This window comes from Erpetoichthys calabaricus, chromosome 17, assembly GCF_900747795.2.
Source record: "Erpetoichthys calabaricus chromosome 17, fErpCal1.3, whole genome shotgun sequence".
In the NCBI taxonomy this organism is placed as follows: Eukaryota; Metazoa; Chordata; class Cladistia; order Polypteriformes; family Polypteridae; genus Erpetoichthys; species Erpetoichthys calabaricus.
The window spans coordinates 57976090-58003105 of NC_041410.2; the positions used below are offsets into that span (position 1 = coordinate 57976090).

A 27016-nucleotide genomic window follows, 5' to 3' on the forward strand; every position below is an offset into this window, starting at 1 on the left:
AGGTTGTATGGCCCCCACATGCTCGTATGCATGCGTGACAACGTCGGAACATGCTCCTAATGAGACGATGGAGAGTGTCCTTGGTGATCTCTTCCCAGCTCTGGACCAGGGAATCACTGAGCTCCTGGAAATTCCGAGGGGCAACCCGGCGGCAGATGGACCAAAACAATGTCCCACAGGTCTTCTATTGGATTTAGGTCAGGCGAGCATGACGGCCAGTCAAAGGTATCAATTCCTTCATCCTCCAGGAACTGCCTGCATTCTCTCAACATGAGGCCAGGCATTGTCATGAACCAGGAGGAACCCATGATCCACTGCACCAGCATAGGGTCTGACAATGGGTCCAAGGATTTCATCCCGATACCTAATGGCATCAAAGGTATCGTTGTCTAGCCTGTAGAGGTCTGTGCGTTCCACTCCATGGATATGTATCCCCACACCATCACTGACCCACCACCAAACCGGTCATGCTGAACGAGGTTACAGGCAGCATTAACATTCTCCACGAATTCTCCAGACCCTTTCATGTCTGTCAACTATGCTCAGGGTGAACCTACTCTCAGCTGTGAAACACACAGGGCGCCAGTGTTGGACCTGCCAATTCATGTATTCTATAGCAAATGCCAATCAATCTCCATGGTGCTGGGCAGTGAGCACTGGGCCTACTAGAGGAAGTCAGGCCCTTAGGCCACCCTCATGAAGTCGGTTTCTGATTGTCTGGTCAGAGACATTCACAACAGTGGCCTGCTGGAGGTTATTTTGTAGGGATCTGGCAGTGCTCATTCTGTTCCTCCGTACCCAAAGGACCAGATACCGGTCCTGCTGATGGGTTAAGGGCCTTCTACGACCCTGTCCTCCTCTACTAGAGTAACTGTCTATCTCCTGGAATTTCTTCCATGCCCTTGAGACTGTGCTTGAAGACACAGCAAACTTTCTGGCAATGGCACATATTGATGTGCCATGCAGGAGAAGCTGGACTACCTGTGCAACCTCTGTAGGGTCCAGGTATTGCCTCATGCTACCAGTAGTAACACTGACTGCAGCCAAATGCAAAGCTAATGAAACAACAGTCAGAAAAGATGAGGAGGGAAAAATGTCAGTGACCTCCACCTGTTAAACCATTCCTGTTTTGGGGGTCATCTCATTGTTGCCCCTCTAGTGCACCTGTTAATTTCATCAACACCAAAGCAGCCAAAACTGATTAACAACATCCTCTGCTACTTAAATGACCAGATCAAGATCCCAGAAGTTTCACTGACTTGATGCTATACTCTGATTAAAAAGTGTTCCTTTGATTTTTGTGAGCAGTGTGCACATACATACATACATACATACATACATACATACATACATACATACATACATACAAGGAGATGCAAAAGTGTGTAGACCTGGCGAGCCCCAATAAAGGCGAAACAAGTCGTGTACTCTATTTATTTGACAGATACTGCATCACATTTTATTTTTATACATACATACACGCACACACACTCAAAGGCTGGGCGACGTATCTTTTTTTTTTTTTTAAATACGCATTTTCATACAAGATATAGGATAAGACAATATCGTTTATATCGAGTCTATATTGCGTTAAAATTATACAACCCGCCAGTTCATCTTTCTCTTCTCCCCATTTGTCTCTCACACAGCTTCACTTTGTCCCATCTCTTTCCCTCTCTGAACATATTTCATCTCCCCACTCTCTGTGTCCTGCAGGCAGCAGAGTTGCCCGGTCTGTGATTCTCTTGGCCAATTGGGCTGCTTTCAAAAGCTAGTTGCGGGAAGTTTTTAGCAGTTGTGGGTTACGTTTTTTTGGTCTGGTTTCTGATTTTTGTTGCTTTAAATTTCGGCTGCAAGAAATATTTATTACATTTTTGGCTTTCAACTGAAAATCAGCACTACAAATGCATACTGTATTCAAGTAAAAAACCTAGTATATGTACAGAGGTGTTACAACGCTTTACTTATTTTCCAATTTTGGAACTTGTTACTTACTGGGAAGACATCTTATTGAATGGCTGTTGTAGAGTGTAGACGCGTGTGGTTTTTTGTTATATTTAAATCAACTGAAATCATCTTTGCGTTCTTTGTTTTCACCCGTAGTTATCATGGGTAAGTGGACAAAGTACGAAAAGCGATACAGCGAAGATTGGGAGAAAGCAGCCAAATGAATGGATTGGATACGCAGTGTACCTGGTGAGGATACTAAGGCTTTCAGTCGGTATTGCAAATGTGACATTCGTGCACATCATGGTAATTTAGTGAATCATGCTGAAACAACAAAGCACAAACGAAATGCCGTGCCTTTTTCAAACGCACGGACTTTACTTGATGTCGGTTGCCATGTAAAAATTGTAGACAACTCTGTCAAGATAGCAGAGTTGAAGCTGGTGGCTCATGTGGCGTGCCATTCCAGTATAGTGGCAGTAGATCACACAGGAAGGCTTGTTAAAGACATCTCAGGTAAAGACATAGCACTCCACTTAACGAAATGTTCTGCACTCATCAAAAATGTGAATTTCCCCTTAGGATTAATAAAGTATCTATCTATCTAAAATGTTCTTGGCCTTCAGTGCGTGAAGAATTAATCTCCGACTTAGTACAGTTAGACAGTAAGGAGACTGTCTACTCCTTAATAATTGACAAAAGTACAGACATTAGCTTAGAAAAACAGCTCTGTGTTATGGTGCGATATTACAGTTGTTCGCTATGTTCTGCTGTCACGACATTTCTGGGAATAATATTGCTTGAATCAGGTACAGCAGATGCAATATTCACTGCAATTTCCAAATTTCTCAAGTCAAACAGATAGATAGATAGATAGATAGATAGATAGATAGATAGATAGATAGATAGATAGATAGATAGATAGATAGATAGATAGATAGATAGATAGATAGATAGATAGATAGATAGATAGATAGATAGATAGATAGATAGATAGATAGATAGATAGATAGATAGATAGATAGATAGATAGATAGATAGATAGATAGATAGATAGATACTTTATTAATCCCAATGGGAAATTCACATTCTTCAGCAGCAGCATACTGATACAATAAATAATATTAAATTGAAGAATGATAACAATGCAGGTGAAAAACAGAAAAACAGACAATAACTATGTATAATGTTGAATGTTAACGTTTACCCCTCTGGGTGGAATTAAAGAGTCGCATAGTTTGGGGGAGAAACGATCTCCTCAATCTGTCAGTGGAGCAGGACAGTGACAGCAGTCTGTCGCTGAAGCTGCTCTTCTGTCTGGAGATGATACTATTAAGTGGATGCAGTGGATTCTCCATAATTGATAGGAGCCTGCTGAGCGCCCTTTGCTCTGCCACAGATGTTAAACTGTCCAGCTCCATGCCAACAATAGAGCTTGCCTTCCTCACCAGTTTGTCCAGACGTGAGGCGTCTTTCCTCTTAATGCTGCCTCCCCAACACACCACTGCGTAGAAGAGGGCGCTCGCCACAACTGTTTGATAGAACATCTGCAGCATCTTATTGCAGATGTTGAAGGAAGCCAGCCTTCTAAGGAAGTATAACCGGCTCTGTCCTTTCTTGCACAGCGCATCAGTATTGGCAGTCCAGTCTAATTTATCATCCAGCTGCACTCCCAGATATTTATAGGTCTGCACCATCTGCACACAGTCACCTTTGATGATCACTGGGTCTATGAGGGGTCTGGGCCTCCTAAAATCCACCACCAGCTCCTTGGTTTTGCTGGTGTTCAGGTGTAGGTGGTTTGAGTCGGACCATTTAACAAAGTCATTGATTAGGTCCCTATACTCCTCCTCCAGCCCATTCCTGATACAGCCCACGATAGCAGTGTCATCAGCGAACTTTTGCACATGGCAGGACTCCGAGTTGTATTGGAAGTCCGATGTATATAGGCTGAACAGGACCGGAGAAAGTACAGTCCCTTCTGGCGCTCCTGTGTTGCTGACCACAATGTCAGACGTGCAGTTCCCAAGACGCACATACTGAGGTCTGTCTTTAAGATAGTCCACGATCCATGCCACTAGGTATGAATCTAATCCCATCTCTGTCAGCTTGTCCCTAAGGAGCAGAGGTTGGATTGTGTTGAAGGCGCTAGAGAAGTCTAGAAACATAATTCTTACAGCACCACTGCCTCTGTCCAAGTGAGAGAGGGATCGGTGTAGCATATAGATGATGGCATCTTCCGCTCCCACCTTCTCCTGATATGCAAACTGCAGAGGGTCAAGGGCGTGTTGAACCTGTGGCCTAAGGTGGTGAAGCAGCAGCCTCTCCATGGTCTTCATCACATGTGATGTCAGAGCAACAGGCCGAAAGTCATTCAGCTCACTAGGACGTGATACCTTTGGGACTGGGGTGATACAAGATGTTTTCCAAAGCCTCGGGACTCTCCCCTGTTCCAGGCTCAGGTTGAAGATGCGCTGTAGAGCACCCCCCAGCTCCGATGCACAGACCTTCAGCAGTCGTGGCGATACTCCATCTGGACCCGCTGCTTTGCTGGCACGAAGTCTCCTCAGCTCTCTGCTCACTTGCGCTGTTGTTATTATGGGTGGGGATGTTTTTTCCTATGCTGGTATCAGCAGAAGGATGTGTGGAGGGTGCAATACTCCGAGGTGAGAGTGAGAGTGGGTTAGGGTGGTCAAACCTGTTAAAGAAGTTGTTCATTTGGTTTGCTCTCTTCACGTCTCTCTCAATGGTGGTACCCCCCCGCTTCGAGCTGCAGCCAGTGATGATCTTCATCCCATCCCACACTTCCTTCATGCTGTTATTCTGCAACTTCTGCTCCAGCTTTCTCCTGTACTGCTCCTTCGCCGCCCTGAGCTGGACTCGGAGTTCCTTCTGCACACGCTTGAGCTCATGCTGATCACCGTTTTTAAAAGCCCTTTTCTTCTGGTTCAAAAGGCCCTTGATGTCACTTGTAATCCATGGCTTGTTGTTAGCATAGCAGCGTACAGTTCTTACTGGAACTACAATGTCCATACAGAAGTTGATGTAGTCCAGTAGTGCAGTCAACAACTTCCTCAATGTTTCTCATTATGAGATCCCTGCAGGATATCCCAGTCTGTAGTTACAAAAAGTTCTCTCAGAGTATTCTCAGCCTCCGGGGTCCACTTCCTGAATGATCGTGTGGTTACAGGTAGGACTCTCACTTTTGGTTTATAGTGAGGCTGAAGCAGAACCAGGTTATGATCTGCTTTCCCAAGCGCAGGCAGCGGGGTGGCGCTGTATGCGTCTTTAACGTTTGCATACAGTAAATCAATAGTCTTATTTCCCCGGGTGTTACAGTCCACATACTGGGAGAATGCAGGTAATGTTTTTGACCAGCGTCACATGGTTAAAGTCTCCAGCGATTAGCACAAGCGCCTCAGGGTGCTGCGTTTGTAACTTAGCAACAGCAGAATGGATGATGTCACTCGCTGACTCCTCGTCCGCCCGAGGAGGAATATACACGATGACAACAATGACATGTCCAAACTCTCTGGGCAAGTAGTAGGGACATAAACTTACGGCCAACAGTTCGATATCCCTGCAGCAAGTGGAGATTTTGACGTTAATGTGTCCAGAGTTACACCACCGTGTATTAACATAGAGAGCGAGTCCTCCTCCTTTGTGCTTCCCACAGGTACTTGCATCTCTGTCCGCTCTAACTGTGCTAAACCCGGGTAGCTCCACGTTGGCATCTGGGATGGTGTTATTTAGCCACGTTTCGCAAAAACACAACAAACTGCATTCTCTGTAGGTCCTGACATTTTTCACCAGCGCAGCCAGTTCGTCGATCTTATTTGAGATTGAGTTTACATTCCCCAGAATCACAGAAGGCACCGAAGGCTTGAAACGCCACTTTCTCGCAAGCCGCTTCATTTTTAGCTTAGTGCCGGCTCTGCTGCCACGATACCGCCTTCTTACCTCGTCGGGTAAATGTGGAACCACACCGGCACTGGCATTTGTTCTCAGCGCTCGAAGTTGAGTACTTGAATATGCGAGTCTCGGCGTGTAAAAATCCATGCCCACGTTGTAAAAGTAAGTGTGTCCAGGGAATGAATCCACATAAAATAAAGTAATAGGAGTGATCAATAAATAAAAATAGAAAAATAAAAGTAGAAAAGTACACATACATATACAGTCATACACGGAGCTGCTGAAAAGGCTGCCACTCACGGCGGCGCCGGATGTTTTTATGAACAAATGCTTAGCATTACAGCCATCAGTTTCTAATCCCATGTGTGGTGTGGCGAGCGGCTGGGGGCGGTACCCAGCCGGGACGCCCGGAAGGACCGGAGGAGGGATTACGCCTCCTCCGGACCATGAGGGGGCAACCACCCTGGTGGTTATGGGGACCACAGGAAAGTAGCATGGAAGCTCAATCCTATAGGTGCCCTTGGTCACCACCAGTGGGCGCCCAGATGCGCCACACCTGGAAGTGCTGGAAGGATGAAGACCAGGGACACCTGGAGTGCTTCCGAGTGCACAGCCGGCACTTGCGCCACACCAGGGAGTGCTGGCAGGAAGTTCATAGGGAGGCACCTGGAGCACGTCCAGGTGAGCATAAAAGGGGCCACCTCCCTCCATTCGATGGCTGGAGTTGGGTGGAAGAAGGATGGAGCTCGGAGGAGAGGAGTGGAGGCAGACCAGAAGGCAGAGGCATTGCAAACAGGCCTGGACTGAGGGTGATTGGTGCTGGGGCACTGGGTTGTGTGCACCATTGTAAATATTGTAAATATGAATAAATGTGTGTGGTGTCCGCCTGTCTGTGTCCAGGGTGGTTTCCACAATGGAAAAAACAAACTCAGTCATAACATGATTTCGCAAACTTTGCAATGACATAATACACATCAAGTGTATGTGTCATTCAATTCAACTAAGTTCTTCACATGCACTGAAGGTGATGCCAAGAAACGTTGATTTCATGTTATCAGAGATCTAACACTGGTTTGCCCACCGTACAAATTGCCAGCTGAAATACAAGCAATTATTCCAGTGCATTAATGTTGGCAAAGAACCACTAAAGATTTTGAAGTTATCAGATACTCGTTGACTATCGTCCCTTGCGTTCAGCAAGTTCTTGATCAGTACGATGAACTGAAGCTGCATTTTGAGATAGTGAAAGACGAACTGCGTGACTACACTGCTGAGCTACTGTATCAGAGGTTCAGTCAGAAAAATCAAGTCCTGTAAAGTTGCTCACTGAACTTTTAACTCTATATCAAAACATGCTTCAACGAACTATGAGATCGACAACATTTATATGTTGGGGATCAACAATGACTTTGTTACTATCCCAGATGCTAACGTGGAGCTACCCTGGTTTAGCACAGTTAGAGCGGACAGAGATGCAAATACCTGCGGGAAGCAGAAAGGAGGAGGACTCGCTCTCTATGTGAATACAAGATGGTGCAACTCTGGACATGTAAACGTAAAAATCTCCACTTGCTACAGGGACATCGAACTGTTGGCCATAAGTTTGCATCCCCATTACTAGCCCACAGTTTGGACACGTCATTGTTGTTGTTGTATACATCCCTCCTCGGGCAGACATGGAGATAACGGGTGACATCATCCATTCTGCTGCTGCTAAACTGCAAACGCAGCACCGCGAGGTGCTTGTGTTAATCGCTGGAGACGCTGGACAAAACATTACCTGTCTTCTGACAATATGTGGATTGTAACACTCGGGAAAATAGGACTATTGATCTACTGTATGCAAACGTTAAAGACGCATACAGCGCCACTTTGCTGCCTGCGCTTGGGAAAGCAGATGATAACCTGGTTCTGCTTCGGCCTCACTACAAACCAAGAGTGAGAGAGCTACTTACAACCACACACTCATTCAGGAAGTGGTCCCCTGAGGCAGAGCAGGTTCTGAGAGACTGTTTTGGAACTACGGGCTGGGATATCCTGCAGGGATCATATAGTGAGAACATTGAGGAGGTTGTTGACTGCACTACTGACTACGTCAACTTCTGTATGGACATTGTAGTTCCAGTAAGAACAGTACGCTGCTAACAACAAGCCATGGATTACAAGTGACATCATGGGCCTTTTGAACCAGAAGAAAAGGGCTTTTAAAGGCGGTGATCAGCATGAGCTCAAGCGCGTGCAGAAGGAACTCCGAGTCCAGCTCAGGACGGCAAAGGAGCAGTACAGGAGAAAGCTGGAGCAGACGTTACAGAATAACAGCATGAAGGAATTGTGGGATAGGATGGGATGAAGATCATCACTGGCTGTAGCTCGAAGCGGGGTGCCACTAACGAGAGAGATGTGGAGAGACCAAACCAGATGAACAACTTCTTTAACAGTTTTGACCACCCTAACCCACTCTCACCTCGGAGTACTGCACCCTCCACCCATCCTTCTGCTGATACCAGCATAGGAGAGAGATTCCCCCCCACCCACAATTACAGCAGCCCAGGTAAGCAGAGAGCTGAGGAGACTTCGTGCCAACAAAGCAGTGGGGTCCAGATGGAGTATTGCCATGATTGCTGAAGGCCTGTGCGCTGGAGATGGGGAGTCCTCTACAGCACATCTTCAACCTGAGCCTGGAACAGAGGAGAGTCCCGAGGCTTTGGAAAACATCTTGCATCACCCCAGTCCCAAAGGTATCACGTCCTAGTGAGCTGAATGACTTCCGGTCTGTCGCTCTGACGTCACATGTGATGAAGACCATGGAGCGGCTGCTGCTTTACCACCTGAAGCCACAGGTCCGCCACACCCTCAACCCTCTGCAGTTCGCATACCAGGAGAAGGTGGGAGCGGAGGATGCCATCATCTATATGCTACACCGATCCCTCTCCCACTTGGACAGAGGCAGTGGTGCTGTAAGAATTATGTTTCTGGACTTCTCTAGCGCCTTCAACACCATCCAGCCTCTGCTCCTTAGGGACAAGCTGACAGAGATGGGAGTAGATTCACACCTGGTGGCATGGATCGTGAACTACCTTACAGACAGATCTCAGTATGTGCGTCTCGGGAACTACAGGTCTGATATTGTGGTCAGCAACACAGGAGCAGGGGACTGTACTTTCTCCAGTTCAGCCTAGTCCTGCCACATGCAAAAGTTCGTTGACGACACTGCTATCGTGGGCTGCATCAGGAGTGGGCAGGAGGAGGAGTATAGGAACCTAATCAAGGACTTTGTTAAATGGTGCGACTCAAACTACCTGCACCTGAACACCAGCAAAACCAAGGAACTGGTGGTGGATTTTAGAAGACCCAGGCCCCACCTGGACCCCGTGATCATCAGAGTTGACTGTGTGCAGAGGGTGCAGACCTATAAATACCTGGGAGTGCAGCTGGATGATAAATTGGACTGGACTGCCAATACTGATGCTCTGTGCAAGAGAGGACAGAGCCGACTATACTTCCTTAGAAGGCTGGCGTCCTTCAACATCTGCAATAAGATGCTGCAGATGTTCTATCAGACGGTTGTCTGAGGCAGCATAAACAAACTGGTTAGGAAGGCAGGCTCTATTGTAGGCATGGAGCTGGACAGTTTGACATCTGTGGCAGAGCGACAGGCACTGAGCAGGCTCCTGTCAATCATGGAGAATCCACTGCATCCACTAAACAGTGTCATCTCCAGACAGAAGAGCAGCTTCAGCAGCAGACTGCTGTCAATGTCCTGCTCCACTAACAGACTGAGGAGATCGTTCCTCCCCCACACTATGTGACTCTTCAATTCCACCCAGGGGGGTAAACGTTAACATTATTCAAAGTTATTGTCGGTTTTACCTGCATTTTTATGACTCTTTGATTTAATATTGTTTTTTATCAGTGTGCTGCTGCTGGAGTATGTGAATTTCCCCTTGGGATTAATAAAGTATCTATCTAAGTGACGGTGAGATACGAAGAAGGCAGATTTACCAGCGTTTGTGTGTCAGTTTTTATCCCTCCAGATCACAGAATGTCTAGTTCCATTGCCTCAAAACACCACTCACATCTACAGTTATTCCCAGTTTCAAATAAAAACTATCAGCATCAGATTCCTGGTGGTGGTGGGGGGAGGTAGTATGTATCGTAATCAGAGAATAAAAGTGAAAATAAAACTAACTTTCACAAGTGCTATACATGTACACCGTCTGTTACAGACGTAAACCAAATGTATGTGTGTACTGTATAATATTAACAATAATAGCAGCTCACTACTGAAAACGGCAAACACAGGAGTCAGTCGGGATCGAACTGGGGACTCTTGATTATAAGTCAGCAAATCTTACCGCTAAGCCACGGAAGCTGTTGTTTTATCCTTGAACCTTTTGTGAAAATGTTTATTTGATCTTTGGACTTCAGATTTCACATATTATATATAGTTTATGCCAAAATTTTGTCATTTACTACTAAAATATGAAAAATGATTCTGTTTTAACAATGTGTTTACACAGATTATTGTAGAAATGGAACACACATGAAATGCATGTGTTCTAAATAACAATCTATTATTTCCACTCTAAAACTCCAGCACTTCACTCCCAGATAATCAATCAAGGCATGAGCTGGGAGAACTTTGTGCACATTCTGTAGCTGTGGGGGGTGGGGGGGTGGAATAGCAGGCTGCTTGCTGCTTGTCTTTATCCGCACATTTACAGGACAAAACAGACACTGACGGAGAGGTGCGAACAGATTTAAGGTGGGCCAGATCTACAAGTTTTTTCATAGGCTCTGGTAATTCTAGTGTTAATATATGCCAAGAGTTTATTTTGAGCCATTTCTCATGTACATTTACAGCTGTATGTTAATAAATGTGCCTGTGTGACATTTGAGACATGTGGTTTTTACTCAGTACTGTCTTTCATACACACACACACATATACATCCATCCATCCATCCATTTTCCAACCCGCTGAATCCGAACACAGGGTCACGGGGGTCTGCTGGAGCCAATCCCAGCCAACACAGGGCACAAGGCAGGGATGTGTGTGTATATATACACATATACACACATACATACATACATAAATTATATATACTGTATATGCATTTATTATTTATTTACACACATACATATAAATACACCCATGCACATGTTTATGTATGCATATATTTAAGATTTACTTCACAGATGCAGAGTCTGAGCATAGCACCTGTAACAAATAAGCTGTTCAAGTAATTTTACATTTATCTTTGAACAAGGTTCCTTTACCGCACTTCAATATAGTAAACAAACCTTGCCCTAGAGAACTATATGAAATAAATTTCAAAAGGTATCCTTGATGATGGGGTACACTTTTGTTTGCATTTTCTTTAATAGCTATCTGTAATAACCCCAAATAAAATAATCAACAAATTACAAAAATCACATTTTACTAAACAAAACAGACCTTCAGAAGCTTTGAAAGACTTCTGATTTGGAACCCTCAAAAGGTAAAACATCCTTAATTGTGTACAATGTATATTAGACTTCCGACAACAGCAATCTGAAAATGCATTCAACAAATTTAAGCTAATGAAGCATAGTCTACACCATAGAGTACAAAAAAAGGCAGCTGTAAAATGCTATCAAGTAGTAAAAAAAAAAAAAAAAAAAAAAAAAAAAAAAAGGCCATCAACTCACTTTTTAGCTCAACGGTAATTTCAGCAAAAACTGAACTAACACAAGAAGGCAATAATTTGATAAAAGAGGTTCTAATTAGTAAAGTTTAATTTTACAGATAAATCACAGCAGTAGTTACAAATGTATTAGCTAAAGTTAAAAAGCAGTATAATGTACATCAGTAAAGCAAAGATTACTAGTTTATGCAGCGATCTGAACCAATATTAAACTAAAACAGACATTCTAAAATTATAACATTTAATTATACATGTATAAAAGTACTACAAGACAGAGGAGTCTTAACTTATTGTGTAGGAAATTTATACTTGTAAAAAAATAAATCGGGTTGATGGGTATACAAATGAAATACTGTATTTGTGATGGTATAAATGCAGTTAAGTCCATTGTGTAAAAAAAAAATTGTAAAAAATGCATTATCATTTTTACTTTCTTGTAAACAAAGTAGAGGGAAAGTATTGTGATCGTCCAAGGATTCAATATTGAGATTTTGATGAATCTTGACGTTTTAGACCTCCCTGACTTTCTCGTATACAAAGTATAGGGTAAGTATTGGAATCTTCATAAAATTCCATTTCAAGATTTTGATGAATCTCGACGTTTTAGACTTCCGAGTCCAAAAATACCATTTTTGGAATTATGCCCGAGCATCTGTCTGCGTGTGTGTGTAAACACGATGACTTGAGTACGTGTTTTGCATACAAGTATTAGGTACAAAACGTAGATTTCTTTCAACTTTTGGGCTATTTCCTTTAACCAGAAGTGGTACTTTACCTTTTATTCATGCAGCTGCAGAGTCAGATTTATTCAACTTTACTTTAATAATTGTTCAATATATTATTAATTTGATTTGTTGCTGGAGGTTCTTTAGTGTGTATAATATAAAAATATAATCATTGTCTTGCGGTTTACTCATCAAATATCCATCCCCCATATCTGATTATACAAGTCAGTCTAGGGGAGACCACTCCCGATTTTACATTTTGTTTTAGTATCAAACTAAGCAAGTCAGCACTTTAAATATTTTGTGATGGTATATAGGCCACTTGCATCATTATTAACTTAAAACAATGCATTGGTTACTAATTCTTTTTATTGCACGTCCTTGCTTTCTTAGTTATTATTATAAGGAAAGAATGTGAACATTCTTAGATTTTTGTACCAGAGACATTACAGTATACTTTTTATATGAAGCCATATATTGCTCTCAGCCAAGCCAGCCATTGAAAGAATCTTGTAATCTGAAATAACGTCAAGTATAAAATCAGGCTGATGACAAAAAATAAGCTTAAGTCTGGGGAAGTTTTTAACAATGCATAAGCCAAAGCCTGACAGGATACATGCAGAGATTCCGGAGAATAAGAAGGGTTAAAAAAAACACCACTTACCTCTGCCAGCTAATGTCAGGTAGTGGAGACAAATAAACAGGTCCATATGGAGAGCTCTCCATGTTCTTATGTTAAGGCAAACTGTTCTGTTCAAACATTAAAAGGAAGCTACTGAATACATTATTTTCCTCCCAAAACTAATGCTCTAATTTCAGCAAGGCACTGCTATAATTTAGTAAACAGAGAAGAATGCTTTTTAATGAACACCAAACATCATGAGATCTTCCAGTGATTAAGAACTGTAGGACACACCAAAATTTGTCTATTAAATGGTCAAATTTTTCAAAGTGACTAACCACCTTCCATTTTTCTATATATGAGTCACTTCATCAGGGTTCTCTTTGTTTGAAAAAGTTGTTGCTGCATTTTCTTAATGTAAACCTTTCCTGATCAGAAAAAAAAATTCCTTTACCCTGCTCCTCACTAAGCCCCTTCAAAAATGGCAGCTGTCACCCGAGTTCGTTCATTCTCAATTTTCTGTGGATTATCTTAATGTACTGTTAGGCCAGGTTTATACTTAATGCAATGCGTGCACCTGTGGATGCTACTGCTCCGCAAGCATTGTACGGTTTATACTTGCACGCATATTTTACATAAATCTGGAAGATTCCACCAGGTGGCAATGAGAGAGATCATCACGGTGAGAAAAGGTTCGGAGTTGCTGTGTTGTGAATTGCATCAAACACCCATTAAATTCCGAGGATACTTTGCCACATCTTTGAAAAGGATGGATGTATAATGATTAAATCCATCAATCCAGGGATTCGCCCATTCCAGGTAGCATTGAGCTAGAGAGACAGAAACAATCCCTGGACGGGGCAACAGCTCATCGCAAAGTGAAAACAAGCACTCGCATACCCAAACCTGCATATCTTTGGAAGGAAACCAGAGCACACTGTGGAAACCCACCAGGAAAACATGCAAACTCCAGGGACGTTCTGCCACCAGGCCACCCCCGCATGTGTAATTATTAACGATATTCATTATTTTTATGAAGTTAACTATCTGTAAAATGTAACATACATAAATCACTTTTATGATGAAATGCATTGAAGTATAAATATGGATTCTAAATGTGCAGAGAGCTGGAATATCAAATTTAATGTGTTCTGTATGGCAATCTATTGCTACTTGCCGCTGCTGTCAGTTTAGGAGGAAGCTCCAGAAGCACGGAGCGATTAACAACAAAGTCGGTTTTAAGAGGATGTTTACGGTGGTCTACTTTAAGATAAACTATGAGGTTAAAGTGGACATTTTGAGATTAAAGCTGAAATTTCCACTTCAATCACAAAATAGACCTTTTCACTGTGTCCTTAATTTTTTCTCAGTGGCTCAAATACGCTGCCGTACATTCTGATGCAGTTATGAAGGTACAAAAAAAGGACACGCTTCTCCCCAATTTCAAAGTTTCTCATTGGCCCTTTGTGTTTTTACTTTCTTTCTCATTGATTGCCCCCCCACCCACCACTGCCCCTGCTTTCTACTGAACCCAATGTAATTTTACCTCTTTTCCATCCAGATTTTTTTTTTCTTCAAAACTAAGTCTAGGTGCAGCAAACAAGGCTCTGATTTCTTAAGCACTTCAGGATTTTCAGAAAGTCAATGAATGCTTAGATTTAGTGCAAAATACTGTAAAAAGGCCACCATATATTGTTGGACATCCTGTTTCTTTTCTGCATTGGTTTGCCCCTGTTATCCATGCGCTTGATGATCTTTGATGTATGAACATTGCTGGAAAAAATTACTTTTGCTCTACTCAAAGTAGATGTCTTAAATGCTATGCCAAATTTATAGTTTGTTAGTATAAAATATGTGGCGGGTTATAAAGTGAGTTTTAAAGAATTTACCCTAAGGGTACATAAACTGCAGACTTCAACTGCCTGTGTGTTTATTATTAATCAATATATTATTTATTATATATAAAGAATGTGCAATCAAATTGGCTACACTTCAGCATAGCAGTAAACTAGAGACAGAATTTAGCAGTTGCAGCAATTTGCGTAAACACTGACAGGGTTTGGAGATGCATACTATAAAGTAAAGCATAATCCAATATCATCTTCATTATTCCTTTCAGGCCAACTAAATCAGGGGTGTCCAATTCTGACCCTGAAGGGCCACAGTGGCTGCAGGTTCTTTTTCCTACTAATATCTTAATCAGTTTAAAAAAAAAATTTTAAAAAATCAGTTAATTTGTTAATTGACTTCTTTTCCATTCATTTTAATTGCCTTGGTTATTTAAGAATCCTCTGAACTGCTTATTTTTACTTTGTCAAATACGAAGTATAGGGAAAGTACTGGAATCCTCGAAAAATTCCACTTCAAGATTTTGATGTTTTAGACCTCCCCGAGTCCGAAAATATTTTTGGTATTATGCCTGTGTGTGTCTTGTGGGAGACGACCAGGGACCTTGCCCCACCGGGACACCTGGAGAAGGGAAGGACCGGGAGAGGGGCAATCTCTTCCCCGTGGCGCAAGAGCCCCCCTTGATTACATCAGGGTCACGGATGGAGAGCTTGGAAGCTCAACTCTGTTGGAGTCCGTGGCCACCACCAGGGGGCACTTGGACGATCCTGGAGCCCTGGATGGCAGCACTTCCGCCACACCAGGAAGTATTGCGGGAGGTTCATTGGGTTGCACCTGGAGCACATCTGGGTGCAACATAAAAGGGGCTGCCTCACTCAATTCGAGGAGCCGGATTCGGCTGGAAGAGAATGGAGCTTGTGAGGAGTGGAGTAGAGGCGGCAATATAGAGACAGAGAAGAAGAGAAAGGACTGTGAGCTTTACTGCTGATTTGTGCATTGTTTGGTGCTGTGTGCAGGAGCAGAAATAAATGTGTGTTTTGGGACTTCTGGCTGTCTCAGTGTCTGTCTGGGCTTCTTTCACAGTCTGTAAACATGATAACTAGAGTACACTTTCATTTAGTTCAACCAAATTTTGCATACAAGTATTAAGTACAAAACGTAGATTTCTATCAACTTTTGGGCTATTTCCATTAACCGGAAGTGGTACTTTACCTTTTATTCATGCAGCTGCAGAGTCCGATTTATTCAACTTTACTTTAATAATTGTTCAATATATTATTAACTCTTTTAGGGCGGATGTCGACTTTTGTCGACAGGAGGGGTTGAAGGCGAATGTCGACAAAAGTCGACATCCAGGGATAGGGGGCGACAATCAGCTGTTAATGGCGACAAATCTCACTGTCACGTCACAGGCATTCCCTCTGTGCTTGGAGGAATGCTAGACTCGTTGACTCGGCAAATAAACATCGCGTGTGCGTGAGTTGCGAAATGTAAACAAAGGCAAGATGGCACCGACATGTGAAAGGCAGCGAAGCAAGTGCAGAAAAGAAAACACTTGGCAGACGATGTTTTGCTCATTATCGCGGAGTCGGACTCTTGATTTTTCAGAATCGGACTTTATTGGCAGTGATCAGGAGATCGATCAAGAGAGTTAGAAGCAGGCATCAGCTGATCAGACACCAGCCGATGCCGCGCGAGCGGCATCTACGGCAAGGTTCACATGGGATAAATACACAGACATTGATCCGTTGAGAGCCGATCTGGCTACCGGAGTTTACAAGACGGCATGGCTTGCTGTTGGACACGACAGATCACCAGCTGCTGTACTTCAGGCTGCTCTCTCCTGATGCTGCTTTTCAGTTACTGTCAGACGAGACAAACAGGTAGGCAGAGATTTTTTTTGAATCGCGGGCTGCGTTTGCATCGCATTCTCGTTTTTCAAAGTGGAAACCCACAACGAAAGACGAGATGAAGCGCGCTGTGGCATTACAAATAGAGATGGGACAGAACTGGTGATATAACTTCAGGGAGCATTGGTCCAAACGTGTTTTGTCCCCTGTTGGCTTAGGTACGTGCTGCTACAAAGTTTTATTCACTTCTGTAATAAACAGAAGCAAATCCCATGGGGTGAGCCAGGCTATAATGCCATACATAAAGTTCATAAAGTTTCAGAAGATGAAAAGAGGTGACAATACGGTTTTCATGCAGGCAGAAAAACTTGGTGGCAGTGGCATGGCACGATGGCAATGGGTGACTTGTCTCTCTACAGTACACACTAACAATATATGTGAGAAAGTGCAGCAACAGACAATTGAAAAATAGCACCAAAGCAACACATATGGTAAGGAGTGCAATGTGGCAATGACTGAAATTGGCTGCTTTGAGCGAGATCAGACTTTGCTGTGTAAAATGTATGTGATATGTATGTGAAATCATAGAGTATGCAGGCTCATACAACATGCAAGACAGTAACATTTGTCAAAAGTAAATATTTTTTGTTGATTTGATATGTTAATTGCTTTGTGTTCTTTTTTAAAAAATGTTAGTTTTTGGAAAAATATTCAGCCCTGGGAGAAAAGAAACAAAAAAAAAATTAGCCCTAAAAGAGTTAATTTGATTTGTTGCTGATGGATCTTTAATGTACATAATATAAAAATATAATCATTGTCTTGTGGTTTACTCCGCAACTATCCAACCCCCCCCCCCCCCCCCATATCTTAGTATACGAGAAAGTCTAAGGAAAACAAATCAGGAGCGGTCTCCCCTAAATGGCAGGCAAATAAAAATGAGATGTGAAGTGTGCCAACAGATAAAAAGCTAAGTTGGGGACCTAAAATTTCAACCACCACATAATTAGAATCTGATTCTTGTTAATTTACCTTGTTATTTAATTCCATGGCTTTTTTGGTGCTTTCATTCGACCACAGCAGAAGGCACCATCAAAATGTTTTGAGGACCTGAGCAGATCAACATTACTGAGAAACAACCTTTCACTATTTTCTGATATTGTATGATGGACACATATTAGGTAGTTGTATATTGGCTCATTTTTGTATCTCATTGTTTGTATTGTAATTGAGGAATAATAAAAACAATTAAGCGATTTGAGTCTTAATTGGCAAAATCAACTAAAATGAAGGGAAAAAAGTTAGCAGTAAAAATAGGTCACTAAGAAAATGGTTAGAATGAAAAGCAGCACACACTGTGGCTTTCCAGGATTGGAATTGGACACCTTGAACTAATGTTTTTCCATACTGGTTTTCCATTGTGTGGCACCAAGTGATTCATCCTCCTTTATCTCCATACATGCCATAAGATGGTTGTTTAAAAAAAAAAAAATCTATGTCACAAGGCATCTAGTCGAAGTGAAACTTCTATTAAAAACCTGTATCAACCAACTGGCTAACACCTTCAGTGACATCTTTAATATTTCACTTAAAGAATCTGTGGTCCCATACCTGCTTCAAAAGACAACAATTAAGCTTGATAATAAAAACAGTTTTACCAAAGTTCAGTTCATACACTTAATCTCAACATTTAAAACTATTTTACTAGCAAAACCGACCACCAGACTCCTCATTTTAGAACTCAGTTCTGCCCTCAGCTGAAGTTTCAACACAGGTATGTCACAGGGCAGTATGGTAGGTCCCCTTCTGTGCTCCTTATTTACGTCCAAATGTATGACCAGACAGCATTTCAATCCATCATTAAATTTGCTGATGACACCACCACTAAAGGCTTGATCACCAAAAATGATGAGACAGCTTACAGAGAAGTGCTCTGTCACAGAAAATGAGTATGTCATTAAAGGTATGCTGCAGCATACCCGGAATGGAGATTCAAAATCAGATCCATCATCCGCTGAAAAATCATTGGTGCGCAATGGAGACCAAATGAGAGACTGGTGAATTCAAAAAAAAAACATCTGTGGTTAGCATCATGCGGTCTTCTCGGAGCTGGGTTTTTCCAGCAGCACCTGCAGGTACCTGTTGTGAGATCCAGGGTGGAAATAAGAGGCTTGCCTGAATCTCAAGTAAGTCATTAATATATGACTTCGGGTACATATCAAATTTGGAAATCTTATTCAAATGCCGAAAATCTGCATAAAACCAAATGGAGCAGGTTGCTATACTCTCACGGAATCACACCCAAGTCGAGCACTCTGCTTCACCTCCTTGCATATCATGGTCTTTGTGACTTCCAGAATACAATACAGGTGCAGCTGTACCTCTATACCGGATTCAGACACAAACTAGTGTTCAGCAATTTCAATTACAAATGAAAAGAAATCAGAGATTCTTCCAGAGACAGTAACTCAGCCTTCTGAGTGTCTGTCAAATCATAACCAATAGCAACCTCAGTCTGAGAGACTGTAGCAGTAGTGGCCAATGCCTAATTTGAAGGAGTGGCATGATCCTAAAGATTAACAAGAAGGATTTGCACAAACTTGTGCCGGATGAGAATCCTAATAATATGGTTCACAAGACTCCTGCATTCCTCCACTACCTCAGGACCCAGCCATTTCACCAGAAACTTGCGTGGGTCAGACAGGATCAAAACCATTGCTGATGCTCCACAGTGATGGAAGACAATTTAGAAACAGGTTCTTGGAGCAAATTGACCTGGTGGACAAATTTCACCCCATGAATGCAAACCCCAATCCATCCCTCCCAAAAAAGGTCCAACACCTCTTGTGGCCACCTGCCAAATAATAGTTTAAATGGATTTAAGCCGGTAGATGCACAAGGAGATTCCCAAACAACGAACAGGAAAAATGACAACACGTTGTCCCAGGAGGTCGGGTCATCATGAGCCACCCTGCTGAATCATCTGTTTTAAAGTCTAATTAAAAAATTGTCCAGTTAGACTATTCATTCTGAGGTTGATAAAACAGCGGTGCTCAAATTGTTTAACTGCAAGGCTCTCATATAGCTGTTTCATGATGTGGGAAGGGTGTACCTTGGTCAGTTAAAATTTCACTTGGAAAGCTATATACTGACGTGAACACCTTTGACAGGGCCTTACAGTCTGGGTGTTAGCCTTTTGCAAAGCATCCACTTCAGGACAGCTTATTGAATTCAACCAGTCTAATCACCTGATAACCAGTCTTACTCTTGGGAAGTGGAAAAACAATGTCTAACCCAACTCTCTCGAAGGGATGTCAAAATAGTCATCTGTGAAAGGGAAGCCCTAGCAGGTCTATGAACAGAAACAACTTGACAGTCAAGGCAAGACTGACAAAACTGTTCCACATCTCTGCCCATATTCAGTCAATAAAAGCATTTTAAAATTGATTGACAGAAAGCACCAAAAAAATGAATGATAAGTTTTCCGTGTAATGTAATGAACACCACTAAGCACAACACATGAATGATGAGCTGCACGAGATGGAGAGTGAGCCTGCAAGACAACAGCTAAGCAGAAGTTCAAAAGTGCTGCACAACACTCTGAAAAAAGCCCACCCGAGACTCAAACATCACTTTATGCTACTCCATACCAGGAGTTAATATATGCACACCAGTGACCAATACCAGTCCCAAAGAGCCTCAGTTGCAATGAACCTGTACACTTTGTGACAAACATACAGCCAATCTGACATGTGGCGAAATGGCAGCCCCAAATGAAGACATAAATCAGCACATGACTGTATACTGTGTATTCTGAGTTGCTTCCTGTTAAAAATATATATATTTATTTTTTATTTATTTTAATTTGTTTTTTTCTTCTTTTTAAATACAATCAGTACCGGAAAAAATATAAAGAAACCTACTTGATTGCCACACTGCTCATTCATAAGAGTGTTGAATCAGTACTAAATTTTGACTCTGGTATTGGTAACAGCTTTCAGGTGTCAGTACCAGTACCAAAAGGATTCTGAAGCAAATAACAGCTCCGAATCCCCAGGATCTTACTCCATCCAGTCTTAGTTTTCCTCTTGATAACATGAAGTGTGTAATCATTGAAGTGGGGAAGGACAGTCCAATGAAGTCACAATCATATCAAAGCAATGGATGGGCGTGATAATGCTGAATGCTTCAAAGCATGTAGCATCATTTTGTTAAGTATACATAACAGAGGTCATCAAGGAAATGAGGTAGGTGGATGGAGTGAGAGGAAAGGTGACACTTTCAATAACAAAAATTCTGAAATGCTGGTCGTGCATGGTTTTAAATTGGGGTTTTTTTGATACTTTTCCAGTACTGGTATACCACACAATGTGGTGTTATGGGTCCACAGCTCTTCCGTCAAAGGCCATTTTTATTTTAAATAAATAATCGCCGCGCTCGCGGCTTAGGAAGGGGCGTGGTGGTTGTAGCAAGCCACAGGGCAATCTGCGGTGTGGGCGGTTCTCACCTAAGTGCACAGGTGAGAGACTGCCCACATCCGTGATTGCTCCTGTGGCTAATATGCTACAGCTGCTATGTCCCTCGGTATAAAGGGAAGCGCGAGCCGGTTAAGGGGGAAGAAAAGAAAGAAAAGAGACAGGTGAACGAGGTGAAAGAAAGATGGAGGTTATGGGAGGAAGCGAGAGAGAGCGTGCGCCGGTGCAGGAAAACGAGCGAGTAAAGGCTCACAGCAGCTGGGATGGTAGCATAGGTGTTAGGCCGACACCTCGTGCGTAGTAGTTGTTGTCCACTCCCGCAGAGTTTTTGTTTGAAGGACGGGAGTGACAGGAAGGCGGAAGATTCTCCGCGGATGTCAGCGGGAGTCTTGACATGGGATAGGGTGTCCTCCACGTGAGAGCCTTGGCCGTGGGAGGGAGTCCCATGTCGTTGTCTGAAGAAGCCGACCGGAGCCGAGGATCGGTGAGGCAAGTCGGACAACTGTGGCAGGAGCTAGGCAGAAGGCAGCTGCAAAAGGCATCTCGTCTGTTGAGTAGCCCAGACGGGTGTAGCAGGGGAGTCGCCAGTCTAAAGTGAAGCAGCACCGGGTTTATCGTTTGTTTTTAAGACTGCTTCCAGTGACATTTTACCCTCGTTGTTTTTAAAGGATTTATTTATTGTTTTTATCTCCACTTTTCACCCTCTGTTTTTACTGGATTATTTATTTATGGATATTTGAGGCACTGCACTTTATTTGAACACTTGTTTTGTTTTAATAAAAGCACTTTACACTTTATAACCATCATCTTGCTCAATTGTTTATTGCCCCACTGTCTAGCTCATCGGTGACATTACCGACGGTGTTGGGTTCAAGGGCTCCCTAACAGCTGATGGGAGCGTGGAGCTGAACCCTCATCGTCACACACAACCCTAATCACAAGTTGCACACACCCACTTACATACTTAATGCAATCCAGCCTAAAAGCATAGGATGTAGGAGGAAATGTAAGCAGAAATAAGGACAGCATGGAAACTTTACACAGTTTCTGGGACTGGGTTTTAAACCCAGTCTATAGGAGCTGTGAGATTGCAGAACACCACCACAAACTACTACACTACACAAAATACATTCATTAACTGTGGAAACTGACACGTCTTATACCAGTTATGAAAACACAAAATGAGATTTCAAAATGGGCCTACTGCCTATTCTTTTTCCCCATATAAGTCCTCCAGGTTGACTTCTGGCACTGTGTTAGAAAGCACTGCTCTGACATTAAAAGCAGTAAACCCGGAGATGCCTTTTAGCAATAAACAAAAACTTTCTTCTTTAAACTGTCATAGGTGTTCCGGGGTGTTAGGGCACTTTTTAAATAAATACTGTAATCAGGCCCAGGATAGAATCCGGTGCGGGCGTGCACGAGCAGGTTTCACTCAGTTGTTAATTGGGGTGCTTAGCCGATTGTGTCGTATACATGTGGGGTAGAAGGCGGATTGGCTGGGCACCTCATTTGTACCTTATGTGGAGTGGCTTGTCACACCTGCACCCAATTTGAGAGAACAGTTTAAAAGGAGCCTGCAGGGCATTAATTGGGGACAGACAGAAATAAAAGAAAGCATGCAGGTTAACAGATGGAGGAGAAGGGCAGCTGGCGCTAAACAGAATGAATCCCCGGGAGACGAGTGTGTGGCTGGTGCTTGAGGTGGCTGAGGGTTGCTCTTGTTGTGCAGCCAGGGAGCAGAAGAAACTACCAATACTCCAGACCAGAGACCCACACCAAACACACCGCCAGACCTTGGGATGGCAGCGGGAGTCGAAGTTGTGGAGGCTCAGCAGCTCCCTGTAATTGGATGGACGGCAGGGACAAAAGCAGATCAGAAGGTTGTCTGCGCCTTTTGGATGACATCTCTCCGTGCTGTAAGACCTGAGCAGGGTAAGCTGAGGAGATATAAGTTTTAAAGGGAAGCATAGAGCACTGAGATTGTTAGAAGATTCCTGCCATGCTTTAAACTAATTTTTATGAGTTTATTTATTGGATTTCAACCTCAACGTTCACTATGAATTTTTATGGATTATTGGTTTAATGGATTTGGAGCATTGCACTATTTATTTGGAATCTTTGATTTGTTTTGCTGGTTCTTAATAAAAGCACTTTGCCACTTTTGCACCTACCACTCGTCTGGATGTATGTGTCCTCATCTGCCTAGCTCATTTTGTTACAGTATCGATGTTGGCAGGTTCCAAGAGTCTCCCAAACAGAAATGGGAATGTGGAGCCGACCCACACCATCACAAGATAAAAAACATAAAAACATTTTTTTCCTAAACTTGGCTGTAACTCTTGTCAGGAAAGTATTGCAAGGAGTCAATCGCCTAATTGCTTCAATACAACTCAAGCCAAGATACAAAGATGAAGACCAAGTTAAAATGAAAACACCAACAGTCAGAATTAACAGACCAAAAACAAACATCTCTAAGAACACTTGTTCACTTGGAAAAACTTTTGATATTATCTGTGACTGGAAGATGAACTTTTACCACTCAAAACAGCACAGTGACTTGATGGCATTCTTCTTTTGCAACAAAAATTAAAACTGAAATTCTCCACAAAAATCACTTTTTTTTTTTTTTTTTTTAAAAAGATATTCAACCCTCTGGACTCTGCTGAAAAAAAAAAATCGGAAACACAGATCAAAGGACTCTTGAAGCTGCAGTGGAATTTATTATAGAACTTTCATGATGTCAGTCAAAAGTGGTACTTCGCAACAATGGTGTGCAGCGTAGCTACTCATTAATCTTAATACTCAGAATGAAAAATTAAATTGTATGCCACTAAAAATGTAATATAAAAACAACAAAATTGAAACAAACACATTAAAATAAAGGACAATAATACAGCTTTCAAAATATTAACCCTAGTATTTTGTTTAGGTTATAGCCTGACCTAAATGTCCAGAGTGAGTAGGCTGTTTTCAGGACTGCAGGGGATGAGTAATGAGGAAACACTTTTCAGTTTAAGCAAAAGAAGATTAAGAGATGACATGACTGAAGCTTTTAAAATTATGAAGTGAATTAGTACCATGGATCAAGAGTGTTATTTTAAAAAGTTAGAAACTTGCTAAGGGTAAATTTCATACAAACATTAGGATGTTTTTCTTCACAAACAGAACCTGGGAGACATAGAATAAGTTAGCAAATAGTGTTGTAGACAGTATGAATTTAAGGACTTTCAAAACTAGACTATACTTTAAAAAAAAAAAAAAAAAACAGGTAGCCCAAACCAAAACAATGCTAATGAAGTAAGACACAGATTCTATGAATTAAAGAAAAGCCCTGGCCACAAATGTGAAGAGGGCCACACATTTTTTTTTTTTCTTCAAAGGATATCAGGCGTCCATGTTTATCAGGAAGATGCCGATGTGGGGAACCGAGTCTACTTCGGTCACGTGGAACTCGCTCAACTAGTCCATGATGTCTAGTGTTACGTGAGTTGTCAAGAACTGGAGAAAATGATCCCTAACAGAGACAAATATATAAAACAGTTAAACATTTTTATTAATATAAAATTAATACAGCATAATGATATATATGGTACGTAATCATGACTGAAGCTTGTGTAATACTGTTTACCTTAAATTCTGCAGTTGAATTACCAATCTGGTTGACATTAGGCAATGATCCACCATACTGAGTACAGGTCTGGCTTAATCTCATTTGCTGAATTCTCTGAAACTGTACCTGTGAAGGATAGATGCAAATCAGCAGCAAAAACAATAATGTGTAATCACAAAACTAAATTTCTGGTGTAGAGCACATGTGCATTTTGCCATTTTCAGGCCAATCAAAATAAATAAAGACAATACATGAAAATAAATTCAAATCATGACCTCGTGATACTTGATTTATTAAACATTTTCATAAACCAAGTTCCTCTTACATTTATAGTATGGTTTACAAAAACTTCATTACCAGTATACCAAATTCATGTCTTACTGGTTTCATTATGTTCGTTTACTCATTATCCAAATCATCTGATTCTATTACAAAGTTCCAAGGTATGAGAACCTTTTAGGCTCTATATCACAATCTGCCATTGAACACACACACACACACACACACGGATACACCCACTCTTATTCACGAAGCACCAGCTTAGTGCCAAAAATAAACCTAGTATGAACATGTCTGGGATGCATAGAAAAGTGGATTACCTTTTATGGGGGAGAAAGAGTATGCACAGGGAAAATGTGTTTTGGGCAAATAATAAATCAACCAAAATGGGTCAGCATTCTCCACGCTTTCAAAAATATCAAACAACAACATCAACAATGGGAAATTAAAGACAATTCGCCTCAATTCTAGTGCCATTGGTTAATCTGCTGACACTGTGACCATAAGCAAGTAATTTCACTTCTACAAAATAAAAAAAAATAAAAAAATAACTAAATTGTATCTAATATGTTGTAAGTCACCTTAGATAAAAGTATCAGCCAAATAAGAATAATGTTATTAGGTCATTGGAACTGCTTAGCTCGCGAGCAACCGGAAGCTTGTAACTCTTTTCCAAGTAGCTCGCCAAAAGAGATAATGAATCCTACATAAATTTGAAAACTTGACAGTCAAATTAGGGGTGGGTGACCTTTCCAAAAAAATCCTATCACGATCCACAATCTGAATTGCAATCTCTGTTTTCAATGTGGCATACAGTAATCCCTCATCTATCGCGGGGGTTACGTTCCAGAGCCCCCCCCGCGATAGGTGAAAATCCGCGAAGTAAGCGACCTATATTTATTTTAATAATTTATACATATTTAAGGCTTTATAAACCCTTCCTACACTCTTATAAACCTTTCTCACTCTCTTGTTAACCTTTCCCCACGCTCTTATAAACACTTCCTCTGCTCTTAAACACTTTCTACATTCTTAAACACCGCAGACCAACACTGCACGCAGCGATCAGACGTCAATGTGTCTGCACTCGCTTTGTGAAGGGGGGCAGCTAAACTCTCAGCAGAGCAGAAATGGACTTTGTGCTGCTTCTGCCAAAATGCCTGCTTGTCGCTCTGCGCGTTCGGAAGGAGGAGGAGGAATGGGGGTGTGTGAGGGCTGAACGCACGTTTGCTCAAACCCCCCCACCCCGCCCCGGAGGCGCAGTACGCTCCTGCCACTTCGCATTGTCAAGGGGGTGGGGAGCTGAATGAACGCTAAGGAGAAGTGGACTTTGTGCTGGCTTTGTGCTGCTTGTCGCTCTGCGTGTCAATAATTTAAAAGCCTGTACAATCAGGCTTTTAGGTGTACATCACCTATTTTCCTGTCTCACTGTCTTGTCTTGCGTGAAGTTAAAATGTTTTATAATAGTGAGATGTTACTCATATCCTTAGCCCGACATCCACATATCATATGTGTTAAAGTGTGTTTTATAAGTTTACATGTGTTTGAAGCATGTGGGATGGGTATTTTAAGGCTTAAACTATAAAAATGTTTATTTATATGGTCTTTCTATATCGCGGATTTTCTCCTGTTGCTGATGGGTCTGGAACATAACTTCCGCGATTTGCGGGCAATCACTTGTATTTAAAAACCCGCGAAGTCGTGAATCCGCGAAAAGTGAACCGCGAAGTAGCGAGGGAATACTGTACACTTAAGAGAATATCCGGACTCAAACTCATCAAGACCTAAGTGACACTTTATTTTAAATATCAAATAAAGTTGAATTCAATTGTACTCTCGTTCGCTAGCTAAGCGGAGTTAAGGTACACGCCCCGAAGCTGGCGAGTGAGTGAGGAAGACGCCCCCCCTCCCACCGCAGCCCGTTTGTGGATCTCGGATTTACGTAAATAAATCAGTACCACAAGCGAACTATGATACATAGCGAAATGAGAGAAGTCGCAAAATCTACCGGAATATTCAGCAAATTATAGAAAAAACCCCATCTAAATCCGTTAAGTTCTCTT

At 42.1% G+C, this 27016-nt stretch overlaps 1 protein-coding gene across 1 annotated transcript in view; it reads right to left on the reverse strand.

The window, feature by feature from the left end:
- crtc3 (CREB regulated transcription coactivator 3) overlaps window positions 1–27016 on the reverse strand; it is a 260948-nt gene that overhangs the window by 179200 nt on the left and 54732 nt on the right. Inside the window, exons 2-4 of the mRNA XM_051920224.1 lie at window positions 24693–24800; window positions 24448–24578; window positions 12934–12993 (exon numbers count right to left, since the gene is read on the reverse strand). Of these exons, the coding sequence (XP_051776184.1) occupies window positions 12934–12993; window positions 24448–24578; window positions 24693–24800 (299 nt within the window). The remainder of the gene's footprint in view (window positions 1–12933; window positions 12994–24447; window positions 24579–24692; window positions 24801–27016) is intronic.